Source organism: Thermomyces dupontii, assembly GCF_041956625.1.
Source record: "Thermomyces dupontii strain NRRL 2155 unplaced genomic scaffold VTN31scaffold_6, whole genome shotgun sequence".
Lineage (NCBI taxonomy): Eukaryota > Fungi > Ascomycota > Eurotiomycetes > Eurotiales > Trichocomaceae > Thermomyces > Thermomyces dupontii.
Window position 1 is genome coordinate 480372 of NW_027192312.1, and position 26476 is coordinate 506847.

Sequence of the window (26476 nt, forward strand, 5' to 3'; positions counted from 1 at the left end):
GTATCTACATGGGTGAACAGATTGCAGTGCGGGAATCGACTTCTGGTCCGCGGTAGAAGTGACATCCGGGGCAATATCAGTGACGTCAGTAGCCACGACGCAGGGCCGGAAACGGTTTAATGCTGCCAAGGATGAAACAGTAAGAACTGAGGCATCAAGGACGTCACTTGTTTAGCAGTAGAGATGGAAAGCTATGAAACTTTCGATCTGACCGGTCCCATCACCAAAGGAACTGAAGAAAGCAAGGTCGTGACCTGAGTGTCGCATCTCGTGTCTCGTGATTAGGGTTCAGGGTTTGTCGTCGTCAACTGTCGTTACCAAATTTGCTTACCTAACCGAAAATGGAATAGCGTGATGGGCAATCAATGCCTATGAATGGTGGATGGAGTAAGGTGCCAAGACACCGTGTGCACAGGGACAGTCAATGCACACCTACAGAAAAAAAGTTTCTGACTGTACAAAATATTTGAAATCGAATACACCGTCCATAACAGTTGAAATACATCGTATCAAACATTACTGTTGATAAAAATGCATATGGATTACATGTACCGAAATTTATCTGCTTACATCAAGCTACTGTGTTGATGTTCTTTCTGCCCGCACGAATCTGATCGTGTGTCTTAAAAATTGTACCGAGCACCAAGGCAATAACGCGTTGTTATGTCAACGGCGCTGCTTGCGTTGGCTCGTTCGCGGCCGGAGAGGATTCTGGGCGTTTGTTCGACTGGTCTGGGAAGGTTCTCGCGCGGCCCGCGGTCTCAAAGCTGGTCCGAGGCCGAGGAAAATTTGGCGGCCCCCTGACCGTTCCGGCGGTACTGACGGAAGTGCTGTTGCAACGTCAACCCCTTGCGTCTCCTCCCCACGCTGCTGGTTCAGGGCAATTCGCTGAGCCTTTTTCACCTCCCTCGGTTGTCATCGGGTCCGGATCTCTTCTTCAGGCAACAGATTTGCTCCTATTGGTCCCAGGATTCAAAGTTCCTCTCCGAACACGCGTCGACTGGCCTGTTCCTCCCGTTTATCCCGCCGTTCTTGCTCCATCCGACTTCTCTCCGCTTCTGCTTCTTCAAGGGCTTCCATCGTCTCCCCAACTTCTCGCTCAGAGAAAAATTGGTCCTCTCCGATCTGATCCTTGTCGATCAGGCCCAACAACTTCCTTCGCTTGGTTTTATCGACTTTTTTGTTGAGAGTTTGGTCGAGATTCTCGTATCGTATCTTTATGAGATCTCGGTCGAACGCAGCGTCCAAGGCATCTCCGAGAATCTGCTCAATGTCCGGACGCAGTCCACCAGCTCAAACCTGTTCTTGATTTTTCCGCGATGTCTGTCAGCTGACGCTTCCTATCTATCGGCTTTACGTAGACGCTGCGGATTTGGTCCTCGTATCGCTTGATGAACGGCGATACCCAGCGCCCTCCAACTCCTGTCTTCGTCGTGTTCGCAACTATTGATTGCTCAATGCGAGGGAGGGAACCAGATGCCGGTGAGGAACTTGATTTCCTCACTCCTGCGCATTCTTAAGCTTCTTGTGGTCTAGCTCAGTCGCACACTGACGCGAGTTCGCCTTCCCTTTATGCCTCATAAGGGTTGTTCGCTCAATCCCATACTTCCTGGCCGTTGCCGAATAGTTCGGTTTTCCTGGATCGAGAGCTCCGAAAGAGCCGCAGAAAGATCGGATTCATTCACCATCTCTGCAACTTTCGGTCGAATTGTTGACAACTTGACAGGAGTAAGTTGGTATGAAGCAGTAATGAACAGGATGGTGGTAGTATTACGCGTTACAAGACGTCAAGTAGTTCGAAAAAAAACGAGACTAAAAAAGCCGTGCATTGACTGTCCCTGTGCACACGGTGTCTTGGCACCTTACTCAAGTATTCTCGGAAATTCAGAGGTTTTACTTGCAATAATGTCGGACGTGCACAGTCCTTCCACTTGCCCTCTAGCTGTCCAACATCATAATCGCTGTACAATGGAAAAATCGAAACAAGGAATCCGCGAGTCCATCATAGGACAGATTTCAGATATCATCAAGAACCTCCTCCGACACGGTTGGTTGTTCAGCAGCAATTCGAATCTTGGGCGACACTCGAAAACAGCTCGACCCAGCGTATTAATTCGCCCTTTTGTGTCCCTTCGTGAACGTTATTCAGATACCCAGACGCGCTTCCTAGCAGTAAACTTCTACTCACCCCGGAAAATAGACTCTTTGTTCTAGACGTCAACAATGTCGATTACGATTTCGACTACGAGACTGCTCATACCATTACGGCACCGATCCCAATCCGTGTTCTTCTAAAAGACCGAAGGTGTTTAGGCAGTGAGATGATAGTATGATCGCGAACGTATTGGTGGAGATGCACATTGGGACTTGTCATGACCCGCTGCCTTTGGTGGACAATTATCCCAAGACTGCGAATAGAGATTATCAATGTGTTGTTGAAAGGATGCAATGAGTTCTAGTCGCGGCCTGTCGTTGCTAATTCGGAACCCTAGCTTCGGACACGAATACAGTAGAATGGTTACGACTACCAAGGGTTCGTGGAGAGTACTAGTATATAGGACTACCTGTTGAACTCTATAACTTTCCTTAACTCGCATTCGGACATAATTTACACAAGCCGGACAAAGGAAATCTCGACCAGAGAACGGCGGAGACCCGCCTCAAATCCTCGGCGTGGAAAGATTACTCCGAAGCGGCCTCCTTCTGCTCCTCGGCCTTGCGCTTGGCCTCCTCAAGCTCCTTCTTGCGGAGGTACAGGAGAGCCTGGATCTTCTCCGTCAGGGTGTGCTCCTCCGGGAAGCTCTGCGAGATCTGCTCGCGACCAATCAGGCTAACAACAATCGACGCGCCAACCACAAAAGTCAGCACGAATCGATACATGCCGTACCAGCTAGGCGCCAATCCGTGAGAGGCCGCGCGGGCATCTGTGTAGTAGAGGAAGTTGAAAGCGAGGAATTGCGAGATCAGGGCCTGGTCCACGGGCAGCAGAAGCGTGGGCCAGGCAACGGCGGTGGCAATGACGCCCGTGGCATAGCGGCGGAACGACTGCTTACCGCCATACCCGGCCCACTCAAGACCCCAATGGATCGCACCCAAGAAGGACAGCATCTGAAAAGGTACCTTTAGCATCCTGCATTTCGTCTCGACCATGAGTGCTGTAACTTACCACTGCGCCGTAGCCAACTTGCACGGGCTCAATGATGTGCAGCAGCAAAGACGCAGTGTCGCCGGAGAGGACATAGCCCGAGCCGAGACTCGCCTGGTTGTTCATCTCCCAAGCGAGGTAGGCAGTGCTCAGCGAAGTGCCCAGGTAAGGCACAACGCCGGCAAGTCCAATGTACAGCGCCTCCTTGGGAACTGCGCTGAGGCTAAAGGTGTCCTTGATGACGTTCTGCGCCACGGAAGTCAGTTGAGATATGCGCTGATCGATTGCATTTCTCCAAGACATACCACATCGCTTCGGATGCCCGCCATCATGTCCACATCATCATCAGGAGCCTGTAATTCCTCTCGTCAATCATCCCGTCCCATTCTTCAAAATTCAAGCGGAGCGCTAACCCGTGGCGACTTGGCGGTGGAAGAAGCATGACGGACAAGAGCCGTGGTGACTGGCTGGCGAACCGCCAAAGCCAGCTTCTGCGCCGGCATTGGGGTATAACGGGGAGTGACACGGGCCGACGATGTCAATTGAGCCCGGAAAGCATTGCTCGGGATCGAGGATCGGGTGACCGGGCTCGAGATAGCGCGGAAAGCCGCGCGAGAAGCGGAAAGTCGGTAGAGCATGGTGACCGGGAGAATTACAACGTTCCAATTGACTGGAACAGGGTATCAGAGAGGAGAGGATGGAGTGGAGAGAGGAGCGTGAGCTCTCGGTGGGCGGTCGTTGAAGAATTGACAGCTGCAAGAAGCAAAAATCCGGGCGATCCCGCGGTTTCTCCCGGTGATGGAATCGTGAGGTGCGATTTGTGTCCGGCGGGGCGGAAAAACCAGTTGCGCAATTGAACATTCAGTTTCTGCCTGAGGCCACAAAGCAGTGTTCAAGGGACCTGGCGATGGGGATGAAAAAAAAAAAAAAGAGATTTGGTCACGAGAGAGCTGCTCGTTTCGTAACAATCCCACTTGTAGCTCCAATTGATTATTGGAAAGAATTTCACTAGTACGGAATATACTACACAGTACGGAGGCAGTAGGTATCAGTGATGCCGCTGGGAACAGGACAATATGACACAAATGAATCTCGCCAAATACCGCAATTAGGCAATTCGCATATCAAGCGACGTCTAGATCGATCCATGCAGCCGATACGACCTTGATTCTGTTGGTTTGAAGAGTGCTTCAACTGTTAGTGCTGCGGCGAGATCAGCCAAGAGACGAAACGACGTCACTGCGTCGGCTGCGGCTTGCTCACCATCCCGGACGGAACCAGTCAAGCCGAAAATACTCTGCTGATTCTCAATTCAGAAATTTTATTTACGATCCGACTCCAGTATTTTCTGCGGGAGATCGTTCAATTGCCCGTTCCGCAATTTTGTCTGGCCCAGAGCTGTGTCTCGCTGCTGGATTCTGGAGGGCTGTCGGGCTCCAGTTCTCATTGAGCATCGTTTCTGCCAGATCGATTTGCATGCCGAATCAGCCCAGCGGGAACCATCCCGCATAAGGACTCGCGTTCGAGAGCTAGTGTGTTCAAATGGAAGATTTTCCCTGGCTCGACTGAACAAGGCATTTCGCATGCCGCTGCGGTTGGTGAGTACTAGTGCATGCCCTTCTCCGGCGGCCCCTCATATTGAAGCCAGAAAGCAGAACCGAGTAGATGATTGATATGCCGCCTTTGCCCTAGATCAATTCTCCGGAACGCTGCGTCGACACCACGAGATCTTGCGACCGTAACGATAGTCCCAGGCCTGGGTCACGGCCGCCGAATCGCCCACCATGTTGGAGGGCGTCGTCGCAAACCTCCTCAACCGCTTCCTAGGCATGTATGTCAAGAACTTTGACGCCAAACAACTGAATATTGGCATTTGGTCCGGAGATGTCAAGCTGCATAACCTCGAGCTGCGTCGCGAAGCTCTCGACCAACTCCGCCTGCCCCTGAACGTCGTCGAAGGCCATCTTGGAGAGCTGACATTGTCCATACCCTGGTCCAACCTGCGAGGTAAGCCGGTCAAGATAGATATCGAAGATGTCTTCCTCTTGGCCGCACCCAAGGAAGACGTGGATTACGACCCTGAAGAGGAGGAAAACCGGGCGCATACCATCAAAATGGAAAGACTCGAGAGCGCCGAATTGATTCGAGAGCGGAATGCGGAGGGAATGACACAGGAGGAACAACGGCGAAATCAAAGCTTCACCCAGAGCTTCATAACCGCCATTGTCGATAACCTTCAAATCTCCATTAGGAATGTGCATATCCGCTACGAGGACTCCATCGCATCCCCAGGACATCCGTTCGCCGTCGGCGTGACCCTCCAAGAGCTCAGCGCGGTCAGCACCGACTCGGAATGGCGCCCGACCTTTATCCAGTCAACGTCTGGCACAGCGCACAAGTTGGCCACCCTCGGCGCCCTTGCGATTTATTGGAACACGGATGCGGAGCTACTTGGGACTGGCCGCGGTACTGGATTCGGCGCAGAGGCTCAAGGAATCAGTCGCGAGGAGCTCATAGAGAAACTGAGGGATGGGATCGCGCTTGATGAGAAAAACCAGTACATCCTTCGTCCTGTGAACGGCCGCGCGGGTCTTGAAATGGACAAGACGGGCAAGCTCGACCGCCCCAGAGTGCGGACCCGGCTACTGTTCGACGAACTTGGTTTCGTGCTCGACAGTGACCAGTACCGGGACGCCTTGATGTTGGTCGACTTGTTTCACTACTTCATCCGCCACCAAGAGCACAAGAAGTTCCGGCCAACATCGACGCCGAAAGAGGACCCGCGGGCTTGGTTCCGATTTGCAGGCCATGCTGTTCTGAGAAAGATCCACGAGCGCAATCGGCGTTGGACGTGGGACTACATCAAAGAACGGCGAGATGACCGAATCGCCTACATTGACCTTTTTAAAAGGAAGAAAAGGGAAGATACATTGACCTCTGAGGAACTCTCGGAAATGGATCGGCTGGAAAGGAAGTACACTTACGAAGACCTGCGCTTCTGGCGATCTCTTGCGAGGAACCAGCTGCGAAAAGAAAACGTTGGCATCAAGAAAGTTCAGCGTGCCCAGACGTGGACTGAATGGATCTGGGGTTCGAAGAAGCAGGAGGACGAACAGGAGACGATGACCGAGGAGCAGCGCCAGGAGCTCTACAATGCAATTGACTGGGATGAGAAAAAAGCCCTTGCTGAGGCTATTGATCTGCCTCGGGAGTCCATCAAGATGCAGGTCAACTCAAGTCTCCGGTCCGGCAGCCTGACTTTGAAGCGCGATCCGCACGGTGCGGCGACCGAAGTCATGCGGCTAGTTTTCGACAACTTCAGAGCTAAGGCGCTGCAACGACCCGACTCGTTTCTCGTTGATCTTAACCTTGGCGCGCTGAGAGTCTACGATGGCACAACGCCGGAAAGCCTTTTCCCTCAAATTGTCCGTGTTAAAGGTGCCGATGTCGACGCGAACGAGACCGAGTCCGTCAGATCCCAGCATCTAGGGGCAGAGGGAAGCATCGAGGATTCGGCGGAAGAAGACAGTCTATTCCATCTGCAGGTGGAGCAAAATCCTCTCGAAAGCGACGCGGACACCGCCATCAAGGCCAAGCTCAAGAGCATTGAAGTGATCTACAACCCCAAATTCGTTGTTGAGGTAGTGAAGTTCTTCCAGCCTCCCGAGCGGCACATGGAGTCCATCGGGGCTCTCCTGGACAGCGCCGGGGCGACAGTCGAAGAAATCAGGCAGCAGACAAGGGCTGGGCTCGAATATGCTCTCGAGGAGCACCGCAAAATCGATGCCCAGTTTGATCTCCACGCGCCGCTCATCATCATCCCCGAGAATCTCAGGGAGCCATCTGCCACCTGCTTGGTCCTTGATGCAGGTCACATTCGGGTCAACAGTGAACTGGTCGATCGTGAAACGATGAAGGAGCTTCAATCAAAACAGAAGAGACCGTACGAGGAAGAAGACTATCGGCAACTAGAGGATTTGCTATACGACAAGTTCCTGATCAAGCTGGACTCGACCCAATTGCTTATCGGACCTGGCGTAGAGGAGTCAAAAGCGCAGCTAACCGCTGACGAACCTTCGAAGAATCTGCATATCATCGACCACATCAACATGGACTTTGTGCTCGAATTGTGTATCGTCCCCAACTCAACGGACCTGACCCGGACTCGCGTCTCAGGCCATCTCCCCGAGCTGCATGCGTCAATGTCGGATAAAAAGTACAAGAACTTGATGAGACTCATCGACATCGCTATCCCTCGCTTCAACGAAGCGGAATCCGAATACACCACTGCTACCCGTCCACGAGCTGTCAGCGCCGTCTCTGTCACTGCGGCTACGCGAGCTCGATCTGCCTCTCTGCAGCCCTCCGTGGTGAGAGAGATGCCGCTCATGGATGAATCCGATACCGAAGACTCGCAGCAGCGCCAAAAAGCGGAGCGCGAGAAAAAGCGGCCCGTCAGCCTACACAAAAGAGAGTTCGAGTTCAAATTCACCGTTGGGAAGCTGCGCGGTTCGCTTTTCAAGGCCGATCCCAAGGAAGAGAAGCCCGATCAGCTGCTCGCCGAGTTGGTGGCCGAAGGATTCTATTTGGACTACTACTTGCGCGCATACGACATGGTTGCTGAGCTGCTCCTCAAATCCCTTACCGTCGACGACCATATTGAAGAGAACCCCGCCCCTGAATTTAAGCGGATCATCTCCTCCAAGGGTTTCGATGCCGAACAAGACAAAGACCTCTTCAACCTGAAGTTCATTCGTGTCAAACCGGAGTCTCCAGAGTTTCATTCAGCCTACGAGGGCATCAATACAATCATCGATATTGCTGTATCTACGATCAATGTTGTCGTCACGAGGCGAACGCTCCTGACGCTGCTGGACTTCATCCTCCTGACGTTCTCCAATCGCGATCAGCCCAATGAGCTCCCACGGCCAACACAAGGTAGAGTTGAGGAGCTTCCCGAGCAGGAGGAAGCTACCCAGGCCCCGGAGGCTGGAAAACTGCGAATCAGGTCGAACCTCAAGAGCATCGCGTTTATCCTGAACAATGACGGCATCAGGCTGGCGACCCTCGGCTTGAATACCGCGGATGTTGGCATCTTCCTTGTCGGTAAAACCATGCAGATTCAATCCAGGATTGGAAGCCTCACGTTGATCGATGATGTCAACACGGGCGCCTCAGAAGAATCGGCGCTTCGGAGACTGCTGACCATTGAAGGAGAAAATTTTGCGGATTTCAAGTACCAAACGTTCGATCCCGACTCCGCAGACTATCCTGGGTTTGATTCGGAGGTCTATCTGAGATCAGGATCGGTCAAAATCAACTTCTTGGAGGAACCCTACAGGAAGATCGTCAACTTCCTGGTGAAGTTTGGCAAGATGCAGGCCATCTTCAATGCCGCCCGTCAGGCAGCGGCCAACCAAGCGACTCAGCTGCAGGAGAATGCCTCACGGATGCGGTTTGATGTCGTGGTCAGAGCTCCGATCGTTGTCTTTCCGCGAATCAAGGCACATGGCCGTTCACGCGACACCATTACCGCTAATCTTGGAGAGATCTATGCGAGCAACACCTTTGTCCCTCTCGATGATCGCAAGGGAAGCCCTGCAGTCAACGTAATCACGGCTGGGATTCGCAATATTCGTTTAACTTCGGACTTCTACTTCGAAGATGGCTCACACGAGGAGCTGGAGATTATCCAAACAGTCAATCTAGATTTTACCATCTGCTACCTCGAGCACCAACCGGATAATCCACGGCCTGATATCGAAGTCGAAGGGTCAATGTCTCCCATCAACCTGCGAATCTCTCAGGCTCAGTTGAGGTTTTTACTCGAGATTTCTAAGGCGGTCCCGGCTGCATTTACGCCAGACATTGAGCAACAGAAGCTGGAAGCCATCGAATCCCTTCCGACAGTGGCCGCGGGGCAAACAGAGAGACCTTCGGAGACCAATGAGCAACCGACTTCCACTGCGCAGAATCCGGAGTTGGATCCTGACCAAGAAACATGGGTGAAGCTGGACATGATTTTCAGAACCGACCGCATTGGGTTGGAGCTGATTATGGGCAAAGAAGGCCAACCCGTCGGCCCAGTGGAGGCGTCGAGTCTCTCTAAATTCGCATTGAATGACACCAAGGTGAAGGTGCGCATGCTGAGCGACGGCGCCCTGGAGTCCGAACTCCTGATCCATTCGTTCTCCATCCGCGACAGTCGCTCACATGAGGTCAACAAGTTCCGGAAGATTATGTCGCTCATCAACAATGATGTCCAGCAGCAGTTCATAGCTAGCATATCTATGTCTCCTGGACCGAGCAGGCATCTGATTGTCATGTGCACCATCGACAGTCCACGAATCATCTTCGCCCTGGATTATTTGATGGCCCTGCAGTCGTTTGCAAGCGAAGCTTTCTCTGCACCGGAGCAGCCCGTTGCCGTCGAGGAGTCTGATGACAAGCTCGACGAGTCTGACTCAGCGTCCAGTCCTGGGACAAGTGTGGGCAGGAGTCCAATCTCGCCGCCGCAAGAGAATACAGCGTCTCAGAGCCAGATGACTGTGTCATTCAGGGCAGATATTGTCGATGCTCAAATTATCCTCATCGCGAATCCAACAATCGCTAATACTGAAGCGATTGTTCTCGGGACGAAACAACTCCTGTTTTCTCACCAGAATGTGTCAACGCTTCAGATTAACAAGGTCGGCATGTTCTTATGCCGAATGGACAAGTTCGAGACAAGCAGGCTTCGGATTCTCGATGACTTTACCCTGGACATTTCCGTCGATAGTCGTCCGAAGGAAAACGGCATGGCGTCCACCAGCATAGATATGCACTTGGAACCTCTTGTTCTGCGCCTTTCTCTTCGAGACGTCTTGATTGCTCTTCAAATCATGAACAAGGTGTCTGAAATGAGAAACAAGAGGTTCGAGTCTCACGGCACGGATGAGCCTCAGAAATTGAAAGAGATTATGGGTGACAAGAGGTCCAGAAGACGGTCGACCCTCGGAAGCAAGTCAAAACCGCCCGTGCCCACGCGCGGCTCACTAGCTCCCGATCAGAGAGGAACTCAACAGTCGGGTATCGTCAGACGAGAAGAACTGAGCGCTCAAGTCGATGGCATCCGAGTGATTCTCATCGGTGACCTCCATGAACTGCCGCTGTTCGATTGGACCGTTCACAAATTCAAGGTCGACGTTCGTGACTGGTCATCCACGATGAACGCTGATATGAAGATTGATACGTTCATCAACGTCTACAACTTCTCCAAGTCTGCGTGGGAGCCCCTGATTGAACCATGGCAGCTGGGTTTCCACGTGTCCAAAGAGCTTCACCCGGATGTTTTTTCCATCGACGCCTACTCTCACAAGACTCTGGAACTGACTGTCACCTCTGCGACCATCGCCCTCGCGTCGAAGTCGTTCCAATTCTTGAGGACGGACGAGGACGTTCTCTCGAAACCACGTGGCGCCGATGCTCCATATCGTATCAGAAACTACACGGGCTTTGACCTTCGTGTTTGGGCAGATGCTGCATCCGAAGGTGCGCCGGCTGCTAAGTTGAGCGACGGTGAGGAATATCCATGGCGATTCGAGGAAGCCACAGCGATGCGTGAGCATCTCACTCCCGAGGGCAACGCTGGCCGGATTGGGATTCAGCTGGAGGGCAGCGGCTTCGACACCATCAACAACATACCCGTTATTCGGGAAGGGGAGACTCTCTACAACCTCAAGCCGAAAAAGGACCGCGTGCTGCACAAACTGCTCGTTGATGTCCAGCTGGGCACGGATAACGTGAAGTACATCACCTTCCGTTCGCCATTGCTGCTCGAGAACAACACCCAGATACCAGTAGAGATGGGTGTTTACAGCCCCGATGATGGGCATCTCCTCAAGATCGAAAAGATCCTGCCAGGCCAAAGTCGGCCAGCTCCTGTGGGATCGGCGTATATGCACCAGTTGCTTGTCCGGCCGGATCCTGGGTTTGGCTACGACTGGTCTACGGAGCAATTATACTGGAAAGACTTGCTACGACGGCCGACACGGACGATCGCCTGTCGTGGGGAGGCTGGGCAACAGTTGCCTCCCTTCTACTTCCAGCTCAATGCCTCGTTCGACCGCAACGATCCCATTATCAATCATTACCCTCACATGAAACTGCGCCTCTCGGCTCCAGTGGAGATCCAAAATCTGCTGCCGTACGACTTCAAGTACCGCATCTATGACAAGAACACGCGCAAGGACTGGACGAATTTCCTGCGAAAGGGTGGTGTTAGTCCCGTCCACGTCGTGGATTTGTCACATTTGCTCCTTCTTAGCATTGACCTTGAGGATTCGGTTTTCAGGCAAAGCGAATTTGCCATCATCAACGGCAATGGATCGGACTTCCGGCGCGAGGACACTCTGTTGTTGAGGGACGAAAGGTCACGAGACGAACGTGGCCGGCGATTGCGGCTGAAACTGCACTACTTCAATATTCCAGACAGTGGAGGCGCCTTCAAGGTCAGCGTATACAGTCCATACGTCATTCTGAACAAGACCGGCCTGAATCTAGATATCCAACACAAGTCGTTCCTTCAGTCGCGATCATCTGTTGGCCAGGGAATCGGCACCGAATCGCACGATGGGCATGCGAAACCCTATATGTACTCCTATCCGACAGATGACCAAAAGAACCGGTCAATCTTGAGAATCGGAAACTCTCAGTGGAGTAAACCGCAGAGTTTCGATGCCATCGGTAGCACTTTCGAGGTTGTGGTTCCCTCAGAGAATGGTCGAGCAGAGTTCCGGGCCGGGGTATCCGTTGCTGAAGGGCAAGGCAAGTACAAGTTGACCAAGGTGGTCACGATCACGCCTCGGTTCATCCTCAAGAACAAGTTGCACGAAGATCTGCAGGTCCGCGAACCGGGAACGTCTGACGTGATCCACATGAAAGCTGGCGACCTCATCCCGCTCAGGCTCCTGCGCCGCGTTCCCGAGAAGCAGCTGTGTCTCTGCTTCCCCGGTGTCAGTAATCAGTGGTCGTCGCCGTTCAACATCGCGGACGTTGGCACAGTCTACGTGAAGCTGGCCAAAGCGAATCAACGGCAGAGGCTGATCAAAGCCGAAGTGGTGATGGAGGGCGCGACGATCTTCATCCATTTCAACCTGGAGACCAAGCATTGGCCGTTTTCCATGCGGAACGAGAGCGACATGGAGTTCTTGTTTTATCAATCCAACCCCAACCTCGAGGAAGATGAGGTTGACGACCGCAGCGGCTGGCGTCCGATCCGCTACCGCCTCCCGCCTCGCAGTATCATGCCATATGCCTGGGATTATCCGGCCGCGAAAAGCAAGTCGCTGGTGCTGACCTGCAATGGGAAGGAAAGGCACGTTCGGCTTGCTGAAATCGGAAACCTGATTCCCATGAGGGTGCCAGCAAGCCCGGGCAATAACAGCCATAAGATCATCGACCTCAACATCGTCGCCGAGGGGCCCACCCAGACTCTAGTATTGTCCAACTACAAGGCGTCCAAGAGTTTATACAAACAGAAAGCGGGTCAGACGTCACAGACTAGCGTTGCCACAAGCACGGGATTCGAGGTCAAGGAGGAAGATTCAGATGTCACCTTCAAGGCACAGCTTCGCCTGAGCGGCGTGGGCATCTCTTTGGTCAATCAGCATATGAAGGAGCTACTGTACTGCACATTCCGGGAGATCGAGATCAAGCTACGGGAATCGAACCTCTATCAGACGCTGAATACCACGATCAAGTGGATTCAGATTGACAATCAGTTGTACGGCGGAATCTATCCGATCCTGCTCTACCCCAGTGTGGTACCAAAGACCGGGAAGGACATGGAATCACACCCGATTTTCAACAGCATGATCACGAGGGTCAAGGACGATTCTTACGGTGTGCTGTACATCAAGTACGCGACCGTGCTTCTCCAGCAGATGACGCTTGAGTTGGACGAAGACTTTGTGTTTGCCATGCTAGAGTTCGCCAAGGTGCCGGGAGCCTCGTGGTCTGAGGAGCAGGAAGGGGTCCTCTGCGACGAAACCTTGGACATCCCGGAGCCCAAGTTCGAGCAAGCGCAGCAGGATGTGTACTTTGAGCTGCTGCACTTGCAACCAATGCAGCTGGACATCTCATTTATGCGGACGGAGCGGGTGAATGCCGAGGACAAGCTCGAGCCGTCGAACCCGTTGATGTTCTTTGTCAATGTGATGACGATGTCCGTGGGCAATGTCAACGACGCACCGGTCCGGATGAATGCGCTGGTGTTGGAGAATGCCAAGGTGTCGATTCCCTTGCTCATTTCCAACATCAAGAAGCATTACACTCAGGAGTTCCTGAACCAGATCCACGTCGTTCTAGGCTCCGCCGATGTCATCGGGAACCCCGTGGGCCTTTTCAACACGGTGAGTTCAGGGGTGGCAGACTTTTTCTACGAGCCGTACCAAGGCTTGGTCGCCGATCGACCTCAGGACTTGGGCGTCGGTATTGCCAAAGGCGCGTCGAGTTTCGTCAAGAAATCGGTATTCGGACTGTCGGACAGTATCACCAAGATCACCGGCAGTCTGTCCAAGGGACTGGCGGCTGCCACTCTCGACAAAGAGTTCCAGGCCCAGCGGCGGATGGCCAAGGCACGTAACCGGCCCAAGCATGCCCTGTACGGGGTGACGCAGGGCGGCAACGCCTTTGCTACGAGCATTGTCAGTGGCATTGGCGGTCTGGCACGCCATCCACTCGAGGGGGCGGAAAAGGAAGGCTTCCAGGGATTCATGAAGGGCGTCGGCAAAGGAGTGCTCGGCGTGGTGACCAAGCCTGCGATTGGAGCCTTTGATCTCGCATCCAGTGAGTGCTACCATACCCTACTATCCCATTGTTCCATCCTCCCTAACGCGTCATTACACAGACCTTGCAGAAGGCGTTCGCAACACCACAACGGTCTTCGACTCCGATGGCCTCGAGCGGGTGCGCCTCACGCGATTCATCGGCATGGACGGCATCGTTCGCCCTTACTCGCAGCGCGAAGCGCTGGGCCAGTTCTGGCTCAAGACGGCGGACGATGGCAAGTACTTCGACGAGGACTACATTGCGCACCTGGAGCTGCCGGGCCGTGACATGATCGTCATGCTCACGTACAACCACATCATGCTGCTGCGGGCGAACAAGCTCCGGTCAGAGTGGGACATCAAATTGACGGAAATCCAGCGCATCTCCAAGGAGCGCACGGGGATGAGCATCACGCTCAAGGGCGGCGCAAATGGTCCGTTTATCCCCGTCGAGCAGGAGGCGGCGAGGAATTGGCTGTATAAACAGATTGCTATTGGTAAGCATCTCCTTTTCTGTTCTGCTGGGTAAGATGTACACACTTGCTGACGGGTTCTTCCTCTAGCTGTCAATGCGTTCAACGAAAAGTATAATGCCAAGGGCTAATGATTGGGATAGGACATGTGTTTGATTGCATAGTTCTTTTTTTAATTCATGAGCATTGTGTCATTTCTTCGGCCTTGTATTTTCAGCATGCATCTACATACATTACGAGAATCTTCTATCATCGTTATTTCCATTGAGGTAAAGTAAACAGGAAGAACTACCGTCCCTCAGCCCTGGCAATCAACCCATCCTCCAACGCCATCGGCTCCCACAAATCCTTGACCTTCCGATTCTGAGCCCAAACGACATCTCCACGCAAGAAAACCACAACGCCACCTTTGCCCGTCGCGCTGGCGGTGATCCGGAAGAGAGGCTGACCGTTTTGCGGGTGGGCCTCGCGCAGGGGCACAAGGATAAGGCCTTGCTCTGAGCACCACTCTTCGACGACGTCCTTGAAGGCGACTTCCTCGTGGACGACGGCCGCTTTTTTCTTCTTTTGCTCTTCCTTCTTTTTCTTCTTCTCCTTCTCCGATGAAGGTGGTGCGGAGATATCTGCATTCTCCGGAGGAGGGAGTTCCGCAGCGGCCCGGTCGCCAAGCTGCGCTGCGGCGTCCATCATCTTGAGGCCTTTGGTCCACTCGTCGTCGACGATGGCCATCTCGTTGATCTCCGCGGGGATCTGCGAGCGCCACCAGGTGAACCACTCGGCAACCTCCTCGAAGTTGGGGTCGTGGGTCAGCCAGACGTAGAGGATGCGGTGCCACTTGGGGAAGAATTCCGCGACGAGCAGCAGCGCGAGCACCTTGGGTGCGAAGTGGTCCTTCCACTGCAGCACGTGCTCCAGCGGCGCCAGGTCCTGGTCCTGCGGGTTAACCTCGAACCGGTCGCGCAGGTGTCGCGCCAGTCGCGGCAGGAGGTGTGTCTGTAGCGCCTGGTCGAAGGTTTCGCGACCCAGCGCTTCCTTCCACAGGTCGATGCTGCCGACGACGCCCTTGCTGAGGTCCCATGTGTCCAGCACTGCGCGGAATTTGCGCTTGACGTCGGACAGCAGCCCCGTCGCTTGGCGCGGGTCGGTGTGTCGCTCATCCAGGTACTGTAGCCAGCTGAAAAGCCACCAGGGGAAGCGGGAACTCTGCTCGGAGGATGACCCGTGTCGCCGGCTGCTGCGCGGCTTCCATTCCTTGATGGCGGCACTGAGTTTCGGCACAACAACTTGGTCCAGGAGCCCCGAGTAGACAAATTGCGGCACCACGTCCTTCCACGCCACGACCAGCGTCGTTGCCGGCGTCGGGTCATGGACGGACCAGTCGTTGAGCAACGCGCTGCGCACGCGCGGGAGCCAGATCGAGTAGATCATCGTCTCGTAGGGCGTAGTGGACTGTCTCCTTGACTCTTCGAATTCCGGGACATCCTGACGGCGGCGGGTGAGCAGCGGATGCAGTCGCCGTATACAGTCGACGAGGTATGACGGATCTTTGAGCGGCTCCCAATTTTCAACTGCCCGGCGGAAGAGTGGATGGATCGCTGCAACGGCCGCATCCGATATTCGATACTCGTCCAACACGTCTTGGTACTTGGACTCGATCGATTCCAGCTTCCTCGTGATCTCTTCGAATTGCTTTGCAACGTCGTCTTGCATATCACCAATATCCAGCTCTTGAATCGCCGCCACCAGCGTCGTCAACTGCTCCGCCCGCACCCGTCGGACATCAATCTCCTCCACCACCTGCGTCTCCTCCATTTCGATAAACTTTTTGCGTTCCGTCAATCCCTTCCATTCGTCAACAAACGCTTCCAGATCGTGCCGGGCCCGCCGGGCAATCTTCAGAGCCTCGCTCTCCTCCTGGTTGACGAATTGCACCGATGTCATCAATCCGGCCGTGGAAGTCAATATCCGTTGCTCCTTGCCCGTTGCGTCGACCAGCGACTTGAGCACATTGGGCACTTCCAGGCCCTGCGCCTCGGCTTCCAGCTCTCGCACCGTGCGGAACCGGGGCTTCGGTGCGGCAGACGGGGTGCCCGCGCCACTGCGTCCCTCCCGCTGACGAGCTTCTTTCCTCCTGCGCCGCCGTTCGCGCTCTTCATCGGAGCTGTCGACTACCACTTCCCCCCGTGCAGCGGCCTGGCGTTTCTCCTCCTCCTTGGCTTGTCTTGTTTTCTCCGGTATGGCGCCCAAACCGACGCCCTGGGGCCGTACTTGCACCTCCACCGGGTTCACAATACCCTGCCCGCTGGCACCCAGACCTTGTCCCTCAACATAACCCATCTTGGCCATCATGCGAGCCGCAAACGAGTTCGGCCCCGGCATCGATCCTCCTCCCTTGCCCTTTCCACTCGCACCTCCCGCGCCTCCCCGGCCGAAACCCGATGTTGCCGAATTCATGTTCCCCATGCTGCCGTTGCCCCAGGCGGTGCGTCCAGCGCCACGCCCTAGGCCCATGGTTGGCGGCGGCGACTCGGACCGGGATGCGGCGCGTTGAAGCCCGCGGAAACCAAACGATGGGCGCGAGTCCTCGTCATCATCGGAGGAGCTCATATCTTCGAGTTTGCGTTTGTAGCCGGCGAAGGAAGGACGCGAGTATTCATCTTCATCGTCGTAGTCCATGATCACGAAGAGCCGATTGAAATTGGCCTCGTCAACTTTGGAATTGAGCCCACGCTTGGAAACGCGTAACTACTGTGCGCGGCGACCCGAGACGGGCTTGTATTTGATTTCAAAACTGTCGCTTATCTCTGCGCTATGGCACTTTTCGCAGAATTTCTTGATCTTTGATGTTTGAGGCAGCGAAGCATGCTAGTCACGGGATCCGGATAACTCACGTAGCTACCTAGGTTAGGCGTACCTTTTGTGGATAAGCTTACTTCTAGTCACGTGTCAATCATAACTACCTAACTAGGTAGGTACCTATTGTTTACTCGTGCGGGGCATGTTTGCGGAGTCGCCACTTCTGGGTTAGGTTATGAGAAATTCTTCTACCATTGCTTTCCAACTCCCCTTTCTTCTCTCCTCACCCCGCCGTCAACTAGGTACTGTACTCTACTCTGTTTTCGTAGCCTACTGATCAAGCCTGCGGTCTGCGAACAAATCGAGACTCGCAGTGTAGCTCTCTCTCTACGGTTGCTCGAGAAACCACAGCGTGCCTGACGAGATTGCCGGAACTTCTGAGTCACGTACCTCATCCCAGCAATGTGTCTCCTCGAGAACTGAACAAGACAGTGCTTCTCGAAGACGGAATCAAACACTGGAGCGACGCGTTTTTGCCCTTTTGCTTGTCGCCGAGGACAGTTGAAGCATTTTCCATGGCACATCACCACCGGCCACAATCTGAATGCAGGCCCAACGTGATAGTTGTTTCGCAATGAAGGGCTTCGGACAGCCCTTGGAGCAAGGTGGAGGCGTCCGTCTTCGTCCACAGAACAGAGACGGCATTGATGCGGCGATGCAATGGTTCCTCGTGTGAGTTCAGAATGCGAGCAACCGGTACTCCGTAGCGATCGAGACAACGATAGTTTCATGGGCCGTTTAGCAGCAGCTCCTTGTGGGCCGACTTTTTCTCCTCCTTCCGTCGTCCTGTCTTGAAGATATCTCGGTAATATAGTACATCCACACACTTATTGGTTGAACCGCTCTTGAAGTCGATAATAGTCCCACAGTATCTGGGAAGCATAGTGGGTGAACAACATTTAGGATCCTGTTCGAAGTCGTGAAAGTCTGCCGTGATTTTCCTCTCCGTCCAACCCCATCTAGGGACTCGGGCGTTTGAGCCTTCGGATGAGATTGGTGTGTCCTCAAGAGATGCCCGCTGAGATAGCTTGGTAGAATGGCGAACCTGCAAGGGTGTCGGTACACATCCTCCTGTTTGCTCATGAAGAAAAAAAGTAGACCGTTTCCGTAACTTTCCGGGTAGCCTCGAGAGGGTCGGCTGTTTAATTTATCTCCCTCCCAACCTGAGCAAATTCGCTCGGTTCCTGCTGATTCAACTTCGGAACCTTAGGGCCGCCTTTCTCGTTATTGGTTGTGGATCTTTTCCGCTGCAACGAAGATGGTTTTCGATCCAGACTATTGTCGGCGAATGATGCGTGTGGCGCTTGTTGTCACCGCCAAATTGAAGGGCATACGTTCTAGTCCTCTTCAAATCCAGGAGCACACCGTCCGCCGCCTTGTGGTGCTCTGGCCCAGGGTTCGTCATGAACCTTGAGAGGCGTGGGCCGGCAAACCCGATGTCGGGATGAATCATGACCGCACCACAAGCAGTTGCTCCTTGTGGCCATTGACGTCTGTGGTATTTTTCCGGGTTCTGCCAGCTGGGAAATCTTGTCGATAAACGTCGCTTGAGCGAGCGAGACCTTCTTCACCGGGTGATCAAAAAGGACTTCGAACCATTGTACCTATCGGGTTTTCTTCTTAGTTCTGACAGCTTGTACCGATTCGTGGCTTAATCACCACCCTTCTTCGTGCTTCCTCTCGCTTGTCGTTTCTGAACGCGATGACAATGCTGTCAATATCGAAGAACTTCGCATAGCTGACAGGTTCCACGAAGGTATCAAGAGACCCCGTTTGGCAAAACTGAGAGGGAAGTGAGAGGGGGATAGTAATAAGAAGGCGGAATGAGGGGTCCGTCCTCGTAATACCTAGGTAGTTACCCAAACAGGTAGCTTAGCTAATCTAATCGGAAAATCAAAATCTCCGACCCTCTGCCAAGAATACCCGCCGGAGCAACGGGTCTCAGCCGATGACGTTGTGTTTGCCTCTGATGAAACACAGCTAAAAAAGCACGACTTCTTAATAATCGAGTCTCCTCCGAGGTGAAACTGGCAATTCCATCTCATTCTTCCGTCTCTTAGACTATCAATTGTATCGGCAGTCGACTCCTGAAGCCATAAAGACGCACTGAAAATGGCCAGCTCTCTCCTCCGCACCTCGACTGCTCGGGCCGCTCTGCGCGGAGCTTCGGCCTCGGCAATGACGACGGTTCCTCGGACTGCAGGGCTCGCGGGAACGAGCTTTGTGCGGACCAAGGTGACGCTTCCTGATCTTCCCTGTAAGTTCTACATCCCATCCATTCAAGGGGGGCCGCCCGGGGAGGAAGAAGGAAGAAGAACTGTCCTAACGGAGGGAACAAGATGATTATGGCGCCCTCGAGCCCGCCATCTCCGGCAAGATCATGGAGCTCCACCACAAGGGCCACCACAACGCCTACGTCAACGGCTACAACACGGCCCTTGAGAAACTGCAGGAAGCGCAGCATGCCAACGACCTCGCGGCGCAGGTGGCTCTGAAGCCGCTCATCAACTTCAACGCCGGCGGCCATCTGAACCACTCGCTCTTCTGGGAGAATCTGGCGCCCAAGAACCAGGGCGGTGGTGAGCCGCCGTCGGGTGCCCTGGCCAAGGCCATCGAGGAGACCTATGGCGGGTTCGGCCAGTTCCAGCAGAAGTTCCAGACTGCTTTGGCGGGGATCCAGGGCAGTGGTTGGGCGTGGCTGGTGAAGAACAAGGAGACCGGGAATATCGAGATTAAGACCTATGCGGTAGGTTTCCTTATGTCCCTCTCTCAATTTGGAGGATTGGGAAGCTGATGAGTGATTAGAACCAAGACCCCGTCGTTGGTCAATACGTTCCCCTTTTGGGTGTTGACGCGTGGGAGCACGCTTACTAGTAAGTTTGATTCCTCCTCGAGGTGTGATCTAGCACCGGACTAACCCGTCAATAGCCTCCAGTACCAGAACCGCAAGGCGGAGTACTTCAAGGCCATCTTTGAGGTGCTCAACTGGAAGGCCGCTGAGAAGCGCTTCTCTGCATAACTTCGAATAGATATCCTGGCTCATTTCTGCCAGCTCGTGCCATGTACTGTAATATGAGATAGGTTCATTGGAATAGTCAACAACTCATGACAATCTGGTCGTTCGTAAGACACAACAGTAAATCAGCATCTGCTCCTTCGATCAACATTGGTGTACTCGTACAGGTTTATTAGGAAAATAAAGGAAAAAAAAAAAAAAAAAAAAAAAAAAAAAAGAAAGAGAGAGATACATGCAGAGAACGACAGACAGGATCTCTCACACACACATACAAGGAAATCTAATCTCTCAACGAATGTACAGCATGCCTCATCAGCGTCTCCGATCACTCAACACGATAATTAACAGTCACCACGTCAGGAAAAGCAAACGAACGACGTACTCGTACAGTGCCAAAGGATAAAGAATTAACAACGATACAAAGCATCCCACCATGGACAAATCAGTCATGGGTATCATCAGGAGAAACACGGGAGATAAACAAAAGGAAATCACAGCTATTAAGGGATCGATTAGGAAGTAGGAATAAGAGGTATTCAAAGCTTCAGCCAATCCGCCTTGACCGACGACGAGCTCGCCAATCAGATTCACAGTTCAAACCAGGATGATGGTTTGACGTTGCCGAGGGCGGCGGCGGAGGAGGAGCTGGTTCGTCGGGGTCGACGACGTTGGACTTGGCCTTATGATCCGACGAATCTTTATGGCCCTTCATCCAGCCGAGAAGCAGCAGGGAGGCCCTCCGACGATCATGATTCTGCGACGGCGAGGATGTGCCAGCCGTGACGGTTACGCTGTGGTGCGCGTGTGACCGGTCCAGGTGTTGTCTGAGCGACGAGCGTCCGGTTCCGGCGGTTCCGGGCCGGATGGAGCCGTTGCCGTTGCCGTTTCCGCTACCGGTGGGAGGGGTCATCGGGGGCTTGCCGGAGGAAAAGTTCGGGCCGGATCCCGTCCGTCGGTGCTTGGCGACGTTGAGCATGCTGGACTTGCTGCTGCGGGGGAGAGGAGCAGTCGCGGTTATTCGCGAGGGTGTTCGTCCGCCTGCCTTACTGTCTGCGGCATCGGGCGCCGCGTCGCGCGAGGATTGGTTGCGTTGGAAGAAGCGAGGGCGGAGCGATAGCCGTCGGCGGGCCGGCGGTGATGGGGTGTCCTGCTCCCCTGGGCCAGGACGCACGACGGGTTGTTCGCTTTGCAGGTCAAACTCGTCCGGCGCAGGTTCCTCGACGGCACTCTCCTGCGGCTCGACGATGGTTGGCGGGCCTTGGGGACTTGAATCATCATCACCTGGCGCGTCCTGCTGTGCTGCTTCCAGCCATTCCTGCGGGGAGAGCGGCGGCGACGACGTCGAGCGACGACGGGACGCGGTGGAATCAAGGGACGACCGACGCGAGGAACAGCGCCGCAGCTCCGACTCGATGTCCTCGACCTCTTCTGCATTGAACATGATATCGCCCCCATACGGACGATCGTTGGAATTTTCTGGGCCAAGAAGCCGAGTCACTTTGGCATTTCCGCGGCCCAGCAAGTTGAAGGAGAAGATCCCGTTCGCCTCGCGTCGGGCCCGAATGCTCGAGTCTTGCTCCGTTGCGTCGCTCGTGCCCATGATGTCGCTTCGCTGTGCTGACCATTCGCCGACAGAACGGGGTCGTCCGAGACTTGATTGCGAGGGAAACGCGCCACGAGTCATGCTCCGGTAAAATGATCCCTTCTTCACGATCGTGCCTGTTGTGCTGGCCTGTGAAGTATGCATGGTGTCCGGCGTCGGAGGCAGCTTACAGCCAATGATTCCCTTTTGCGGTGAAGGGCTCTCCGAGTGCGCGGGCGTGCGCTTGCACTCGAACGGCGGCCCGAGGGTTGGTTTTGCGATCTGAGTGGTGTGAGAAGCGTCGGAAAACGCCCGCGGTCGGCGTACACGGGGAACTTCGACCTCGCGTTGCGGCTGGATCCAGCTATTGATTCGTTCCCTTTGGGCGTCGCTCATGAGTTGTTCGGCGAGTGGGCTCTTCTTGGGAGATTGGCGCTCTATCGCTTCGTCCACTCGGTCCCAGTTATACTGGTCGAGACGCTCCAGGCCATCGATGGGTCTGCCGCTGGGCTCCACGTCGCGGATGGTGAATTCACTGCACTCGCTCAGCATGCTCAGCCGCGGCGACGGCGGGTCAGCATTAGAGTCGTCGGTGGTCGCCGTGATAAACGTCGACGCGCTGAACGATCGGACCGATTTGTTGTCGGCGAGGTACAGGCTCCGCAGCGTCGCCGTCTCGCGGGATTCTTCACGCAGGAACGAGGGCGCTTTTCGGGTTCGACGCGCGGTCCCTCGCTTCGACGACGTGCGGTCCGGAATATCGACCGAGATTTGAGGCCTCGGGCTTGCGACCTCGGGGTTCTGGACCACGGTATCGTTGCTGTACTGCGATGCTTGCGATGTCGACGGCCGCGACCCCGATGCATTCTTCAGTTCTTCAACGGTGGCCTCCAGCTTGCAGATCAACTCCACTGCCTCGGCCAGAGCGGCGTCCCTCTTATCCAGCTCCTTCTGGAGCTTCTCGTTTTCCTCGCGGAGACGCTGGTTGTTCTCTTCTACCTCGCGCAGCTCCTCCAGCTCATCCTCCAGGTCGCGCATCCTCTCCAACTCCTTGGCCATGGCTTGCATCTGCTCCAGTTTCTTCTCCATCGCCCGCATCTGCTGGGTGCGATGGAAGATTTCGAGTTTCAGATCAAAATTCAGCTTGTTCATTTTGGACACATACTAGAACGGATTAGCAGAACCCACGGGGCAGCGATTCCAATGGAAGGCAACTGACTTGAGCTTGTTCTCGGATCCCCATTTCGTGTGGCTCCTTTAGGCCCGCCGCGAGGGCATTGGCAATAATTCTCTGCTTCTCAGACTGACTGTCATCCTGGGAGCGCGACTGCGAAGTCGGCGGCGTGTGGTGGCTGCTGAGCATCTCGTCCGTCGAGTCAGACACTGTCTGTCGCAAACCCCGACTCGCCCGTTGTTCCTGAATGAGGCCCTGCAGAATCGAGGAGGTGGGATTGACCAGGGATGACCCGGTGTCCGTGCTTTTGGTCGGACTCTGAGGAGGGGAGCTCATCGCTGCGCTCAACTGCGACCTGGCGAGCTGGCTGTTGATTTGAGGGGGATTGTGCAGTGTGATTCGGCGCAAAGTGGGCTCGGGCGGGTGTGCAGACCGCCGGCGGGAGGATCTTCGCTGTGTAGGCGACACGCTGCCGGTGCGCTGGCTGATGGAGGGCAAGTGGCTTTCATGTCCATAGGACGAGCGCCGATTCTGGTCGACGCCCGCCATGACTGCAGTGCAAGGGTGCTGGATACGTTACAATGTCCACTCAATCCGACTGGTTTCTGCAACCTTGAGCCAGGGATGTACGTAAACGACTCGATCGGAGCGTATTGACATAAAGTAGCCAGGCGAGATTGTGCGAGAATTCGGCCATTGACGGAGAATTCCGTTGGCTTGACCAGTCGTCGGGACCAGAGAGGGGCACAGAGAGGGTCAATGGCCGCAGAAATCCACCCAAGTGCAGAATCGAAGTGGGATGTATGCGAAGGGGAGGCTTTTACAGGGAGGAAATCGGCGGAATTTTGCTGCGACCAGGAAGAAGGCCTTTTGGGAGCGGGCCGCGCTGACGGCGGACTCCGACCCGGCGGACCATGGCTGGATCCGTCCAGTCGTCGACAGGGGGTGCCAAGAAGTGCCAAGCGAGGAAATGACCAATCGGAGTCGTGCCCGCAGCGGCAGTTTCAGCCATGCCCCTTGCAGGGACATTATGGCCTGAGGCATCGATGCTTCTTCGCACAGTCATTTCCGGCTCCTGAAGGATTCATCCTCTCCCTTCATCTCCGGAGTCTACAATACTGAACACTCATTTAACTATTCCAGGAATAATACGATGAGATTCGAGAAAATGAGTTGAACCTGTCATTAAACTCTATCATACTTCATTCAGAGAGGCCATGAACAAAGTGGGTGCTGCGCGGTTCCTGAAACTCGGGTATCAAGCTTAGATTCACCAGCGCTTTAGCATGCTTCATGATCGTAAACATGTTCTCATGTTCTCATCTATGCGATACATAAATCCCTCTACTGTGGTAGTCGGCCAACGATGTCCAAACCTTCGTCATTTCGTCTTCTTAATCTCGCCCGCCCAAATGCGAACGTCCTTGGCGCGGTCGTGGGCAGTCCGGAACACTACCAAGCTCAGCCCTGCCTGTCGCAGAACGGACTACAGAGGGATTGGGTACATACGCTGTCGCTCCATCTCGTCCAGTCCGCGCAGGAACTCGACCCCATCTCCCAGTGCCCCGCGCGGGTTATGCGCGTGGTCGGCGATGGCCGCGGCGCGTTTCTTGAACGTCTGCCAGTAACGTCAATGGCTGCACTGGAGTTGAATTTCAAATGGCACGCACATCGCTCAGGATATCTACCATCTCCTCCTCCTCGAACAGCTCCAGGATCCGCACCCCGAGGCCGTAAAAATGCGGTGCCAACGCGCGCAGATCCACCGTTCGCGGATCAGCCTTGAGCGCGTTCATCACGCGCTCCGACAGTGCTAACGGCAGATCCAGGGTGACCAGTCGCGAGGTTCCGAGACGAGCCCTACGTGACGGTTGTCAGTATCGGCTGAGGAGCCCGATCGTGGTAAACAACCCACCCGATCGAGAGCATCTCCCCCAGCCATAGTGGGAGGTCCACCTGCGTGCCGGCTTTGATCTGGTCGGAATCCTTCAGTAGCCATTCATGGAGCAGTCGTGCGGAGTGCGAACCGGTTCTCCTGGATTGCCCTCCAGGACCCCGAGACCGGGGACGTCAAGTTCAAATGTGCATGGGATTTTCTTTTCCGATGCGCTCGCGTCAGCTCAATCGTCATTTGCAGCGGGATTCCTCTCACCTGCGAGTCTGTTAGAATGGCGTCAATGTCGTAATAGGACATGGTTTCAGCGCCTACAAGACGCGTTTTCGCGCTCTGGACGAAGCATCCGGCGCCAGACGAGGGGCGCTCTTTCATCATGCCTGAGGCATCACAGAGCGCGGCATGCCGGATGCAGTTAGCTTGCAATTTTGCGGTTTTCAAGGCCACAATCCTTGTCTTTGACGAGGTACAGAGTACATACTGTAAATTACATGGATATACCAAAACAACATGATAAACGTTTTCATTACTTGTATATACGTGTAACATCTTAGTATTTTAAGCATCCAAACGGATTTTCGGACCACGAACGAATCATTCCACTTTGATTGTTGAGTACCGAAAAATGACAGAACGTGGAACATTCTCGTACAAGACCGTGTTTCATTAGTTACAATACACACCTAGAAGTTCAACATTCTCTTGCCGTCCATGTGCTTGGTCAATCGGATGATCTCACCACGTAGAATGCCCAGCCCTGGCTTAATCATGGCCGTCGAGTTGAGAATAGGAAGAACCATCTGCCATGCAGAATCCAGTACTTGATATTGATCGGTCAACGGCGTATCTAGCACGACCGTCTGTCTAGATCGTTGATTTCCATCTCCCGCGAGCATCTCGCATGCCAACCTCCTCGAAGACAACACGGAGTACAGTACTGTATGTATAGTACTGCGAGTGCGGCCGCCAAGGGAGGTCGTGTGCCTCGCATCGGGTGCATTGTCACACCGCGTCCCCGGCCGGCTTATTCTTTCTGGAAAACAGGATTGGCCCTGCGAGTTTGGTCTGACTTCGAAAGGGCGTGCATGTATGTTGTTGTTGTTATCTTACATTGGCTCATTATCCAATCATCCATGATCCCACGATTTTGCAACCCTACCTGGGATGAAGAGGATCATTAAACTTCTGTAGTGATTCTTGAACAGAGGATTCCTGCGAGATTGTCCCTTGTCTGAATTTCGGTAGATTCTATCATTCCTCAATCCCGGTTGCATCGTTTGCGGCAGATCCACCATTGTTCTAGAATCTCGGCCCTACAAGTTACCTCTGGCATGAGAAAGATCAACACATACGCCCAAATATAGAAGAGAGAGGGAAAAAAAAACAAGGACCCTTTGCACCCTCTCCCTCCCCTCGTTTTTCCCTCATTCTCGCTCGCCGGGCGCTGCTGGACGGATCGAGACGCTCTCATTACGCAACAGTCATCAACCGACCCTGCCGTGCATGGCCATAGTCAGATCAAGACTTC

At 54.2% G+C, this 26476-nt stretch overlaps 7 protein-coding genes across 7 annotated transcripts; 3 read left to right on the forward strand and 4 right to left on the reverse strand.

The window, feature by feature from the left end:
• Positions 1-2682: 2682 nt before the first annotated feature.
• Positions 2683-3783, reverse strand: VTN31DRAFT_6018 (uncharacterized protein; the record flags this gene model as incomplete). Its single annotated transcript, XM_069406582.1, has 4 exons — positions 2683-3108; positions 3167-3391; positions 3451-3498; positions 3559-3783. 4 exons carry the CDS (start codon positions 3781-3783, stop codon positions 2683-2685), a joined length of 924 nt encoding a protein of 307 aa, XP_069259100.1.
• A 1146-nt stretch (positions 3784-4929) lies between these two features.
• On the forward strand, positions 4930-14557 carry VTN31DRAFT_6019 (uncharacterized protein; the record flags this gene model as incomplete). Its single annotated transcript, XM_069406583.1, has 3 exons — positions 4930-13972; positions 14034-14450; positions 14517-14557. 3 exons carry the CDS (start codon positions 4930-4932, stop codon positions 14555-14557), a joined length of 9501 nt encoding a protein of 3166 aa, XP_069259101.1.
• A 157-nt stretch (positions 14558-14714) lies between these two features.
• VTN31DRAFT_6020 (uncharacterized protein) lies at positions 14715-17102 on the reverse strand (the record flags this gene model as incomplete). The annotated part of the gene is made up of 1 exon (XM_069406585.1): positions 14715-17102. One exon carries the CDS (start codon positions 17100-17102, stop codon positions 14715-14717), a length of 2388 nt encoding a protein of 795 aa, XP_069259102.1.
• Positions 17103-19394: 2292 nt separating this feature from the next.
• VTN31DRAFT_6021 (uncharacterized protein) lies at positions 19395-20301 on the forward strand (the record flags this gene model as incomplete). Its single annotated transcript, XM_069406586.1, has 4 exons — positions 19395-19539; positions 19622-20028; positions 20088-20155; positions 20211-20301. The coding sequence occupies 4 exons, from the start codon at positions 19395-19397 to the stop codon at positions 20299-20301; spliced, it is 711 nt and encodes a 236-aa protein (XP_069259103.1).
• A 541-nt stretch (positions 20302-20842) lies between these two features.
• VTN31DRAFT_6022 (uncharacterized protein) lies at positions 20843-23603 on the reverse strand (the record flags this gene model as incomplete). The annotated part of the gene is made up of 2 exons (XM_069406587.1): positions 20843-23044; positions 23100-23603. The coding sequence occupies 2 exons, from the start codon at positions 23601-23603 to the stop codon at positions 20843-20845; spliced, it is 2706 nt and encodes a 901-aa protein (XP_069259104.1).
• A 210-nt stretch (positions 23604-23813) lies between these two features.
• On the forward strand, positions 23814-24093 carry VTN31DRAFT_6023 (uncharacterized protein; the record flags this gene model as incomplete). The annotated part of the gene is made up of 2 exons (XM_069406588.1): positions 23814-23855; positions 23917-24093. 2 exons carry the CDS (start codon positions 23814-23816, stop codon positions 24091-24093), a joined length of 219 nt encoding a protein of 72 aa, XP_069259105.1.
• Positions 24094-24435: 342 nt separating this feature from the next.
• On the reverse strand, positions 24436-25248 carry VTN31DRAFT_6024 (uncharacterized protein; the record flags this gene model as incomplete). The annotated part of the gene is made up of 6 exons (XM_069406589.1): positions 24436-24506; positions 24564-24672; positions 24725-24914; positions 24970-25028; positions 25082-25150; positions 25207-25248. The coding sequence occupies 6 exons, from the start codon at positions 25246-25248 to the stop codon at positions 24436-24438; spliced, it is 540 nt and encodes a 179-aa protein (XP_069259106.1).
• Positions 25249-26476: the final 1228 nt, after the last annotated feature.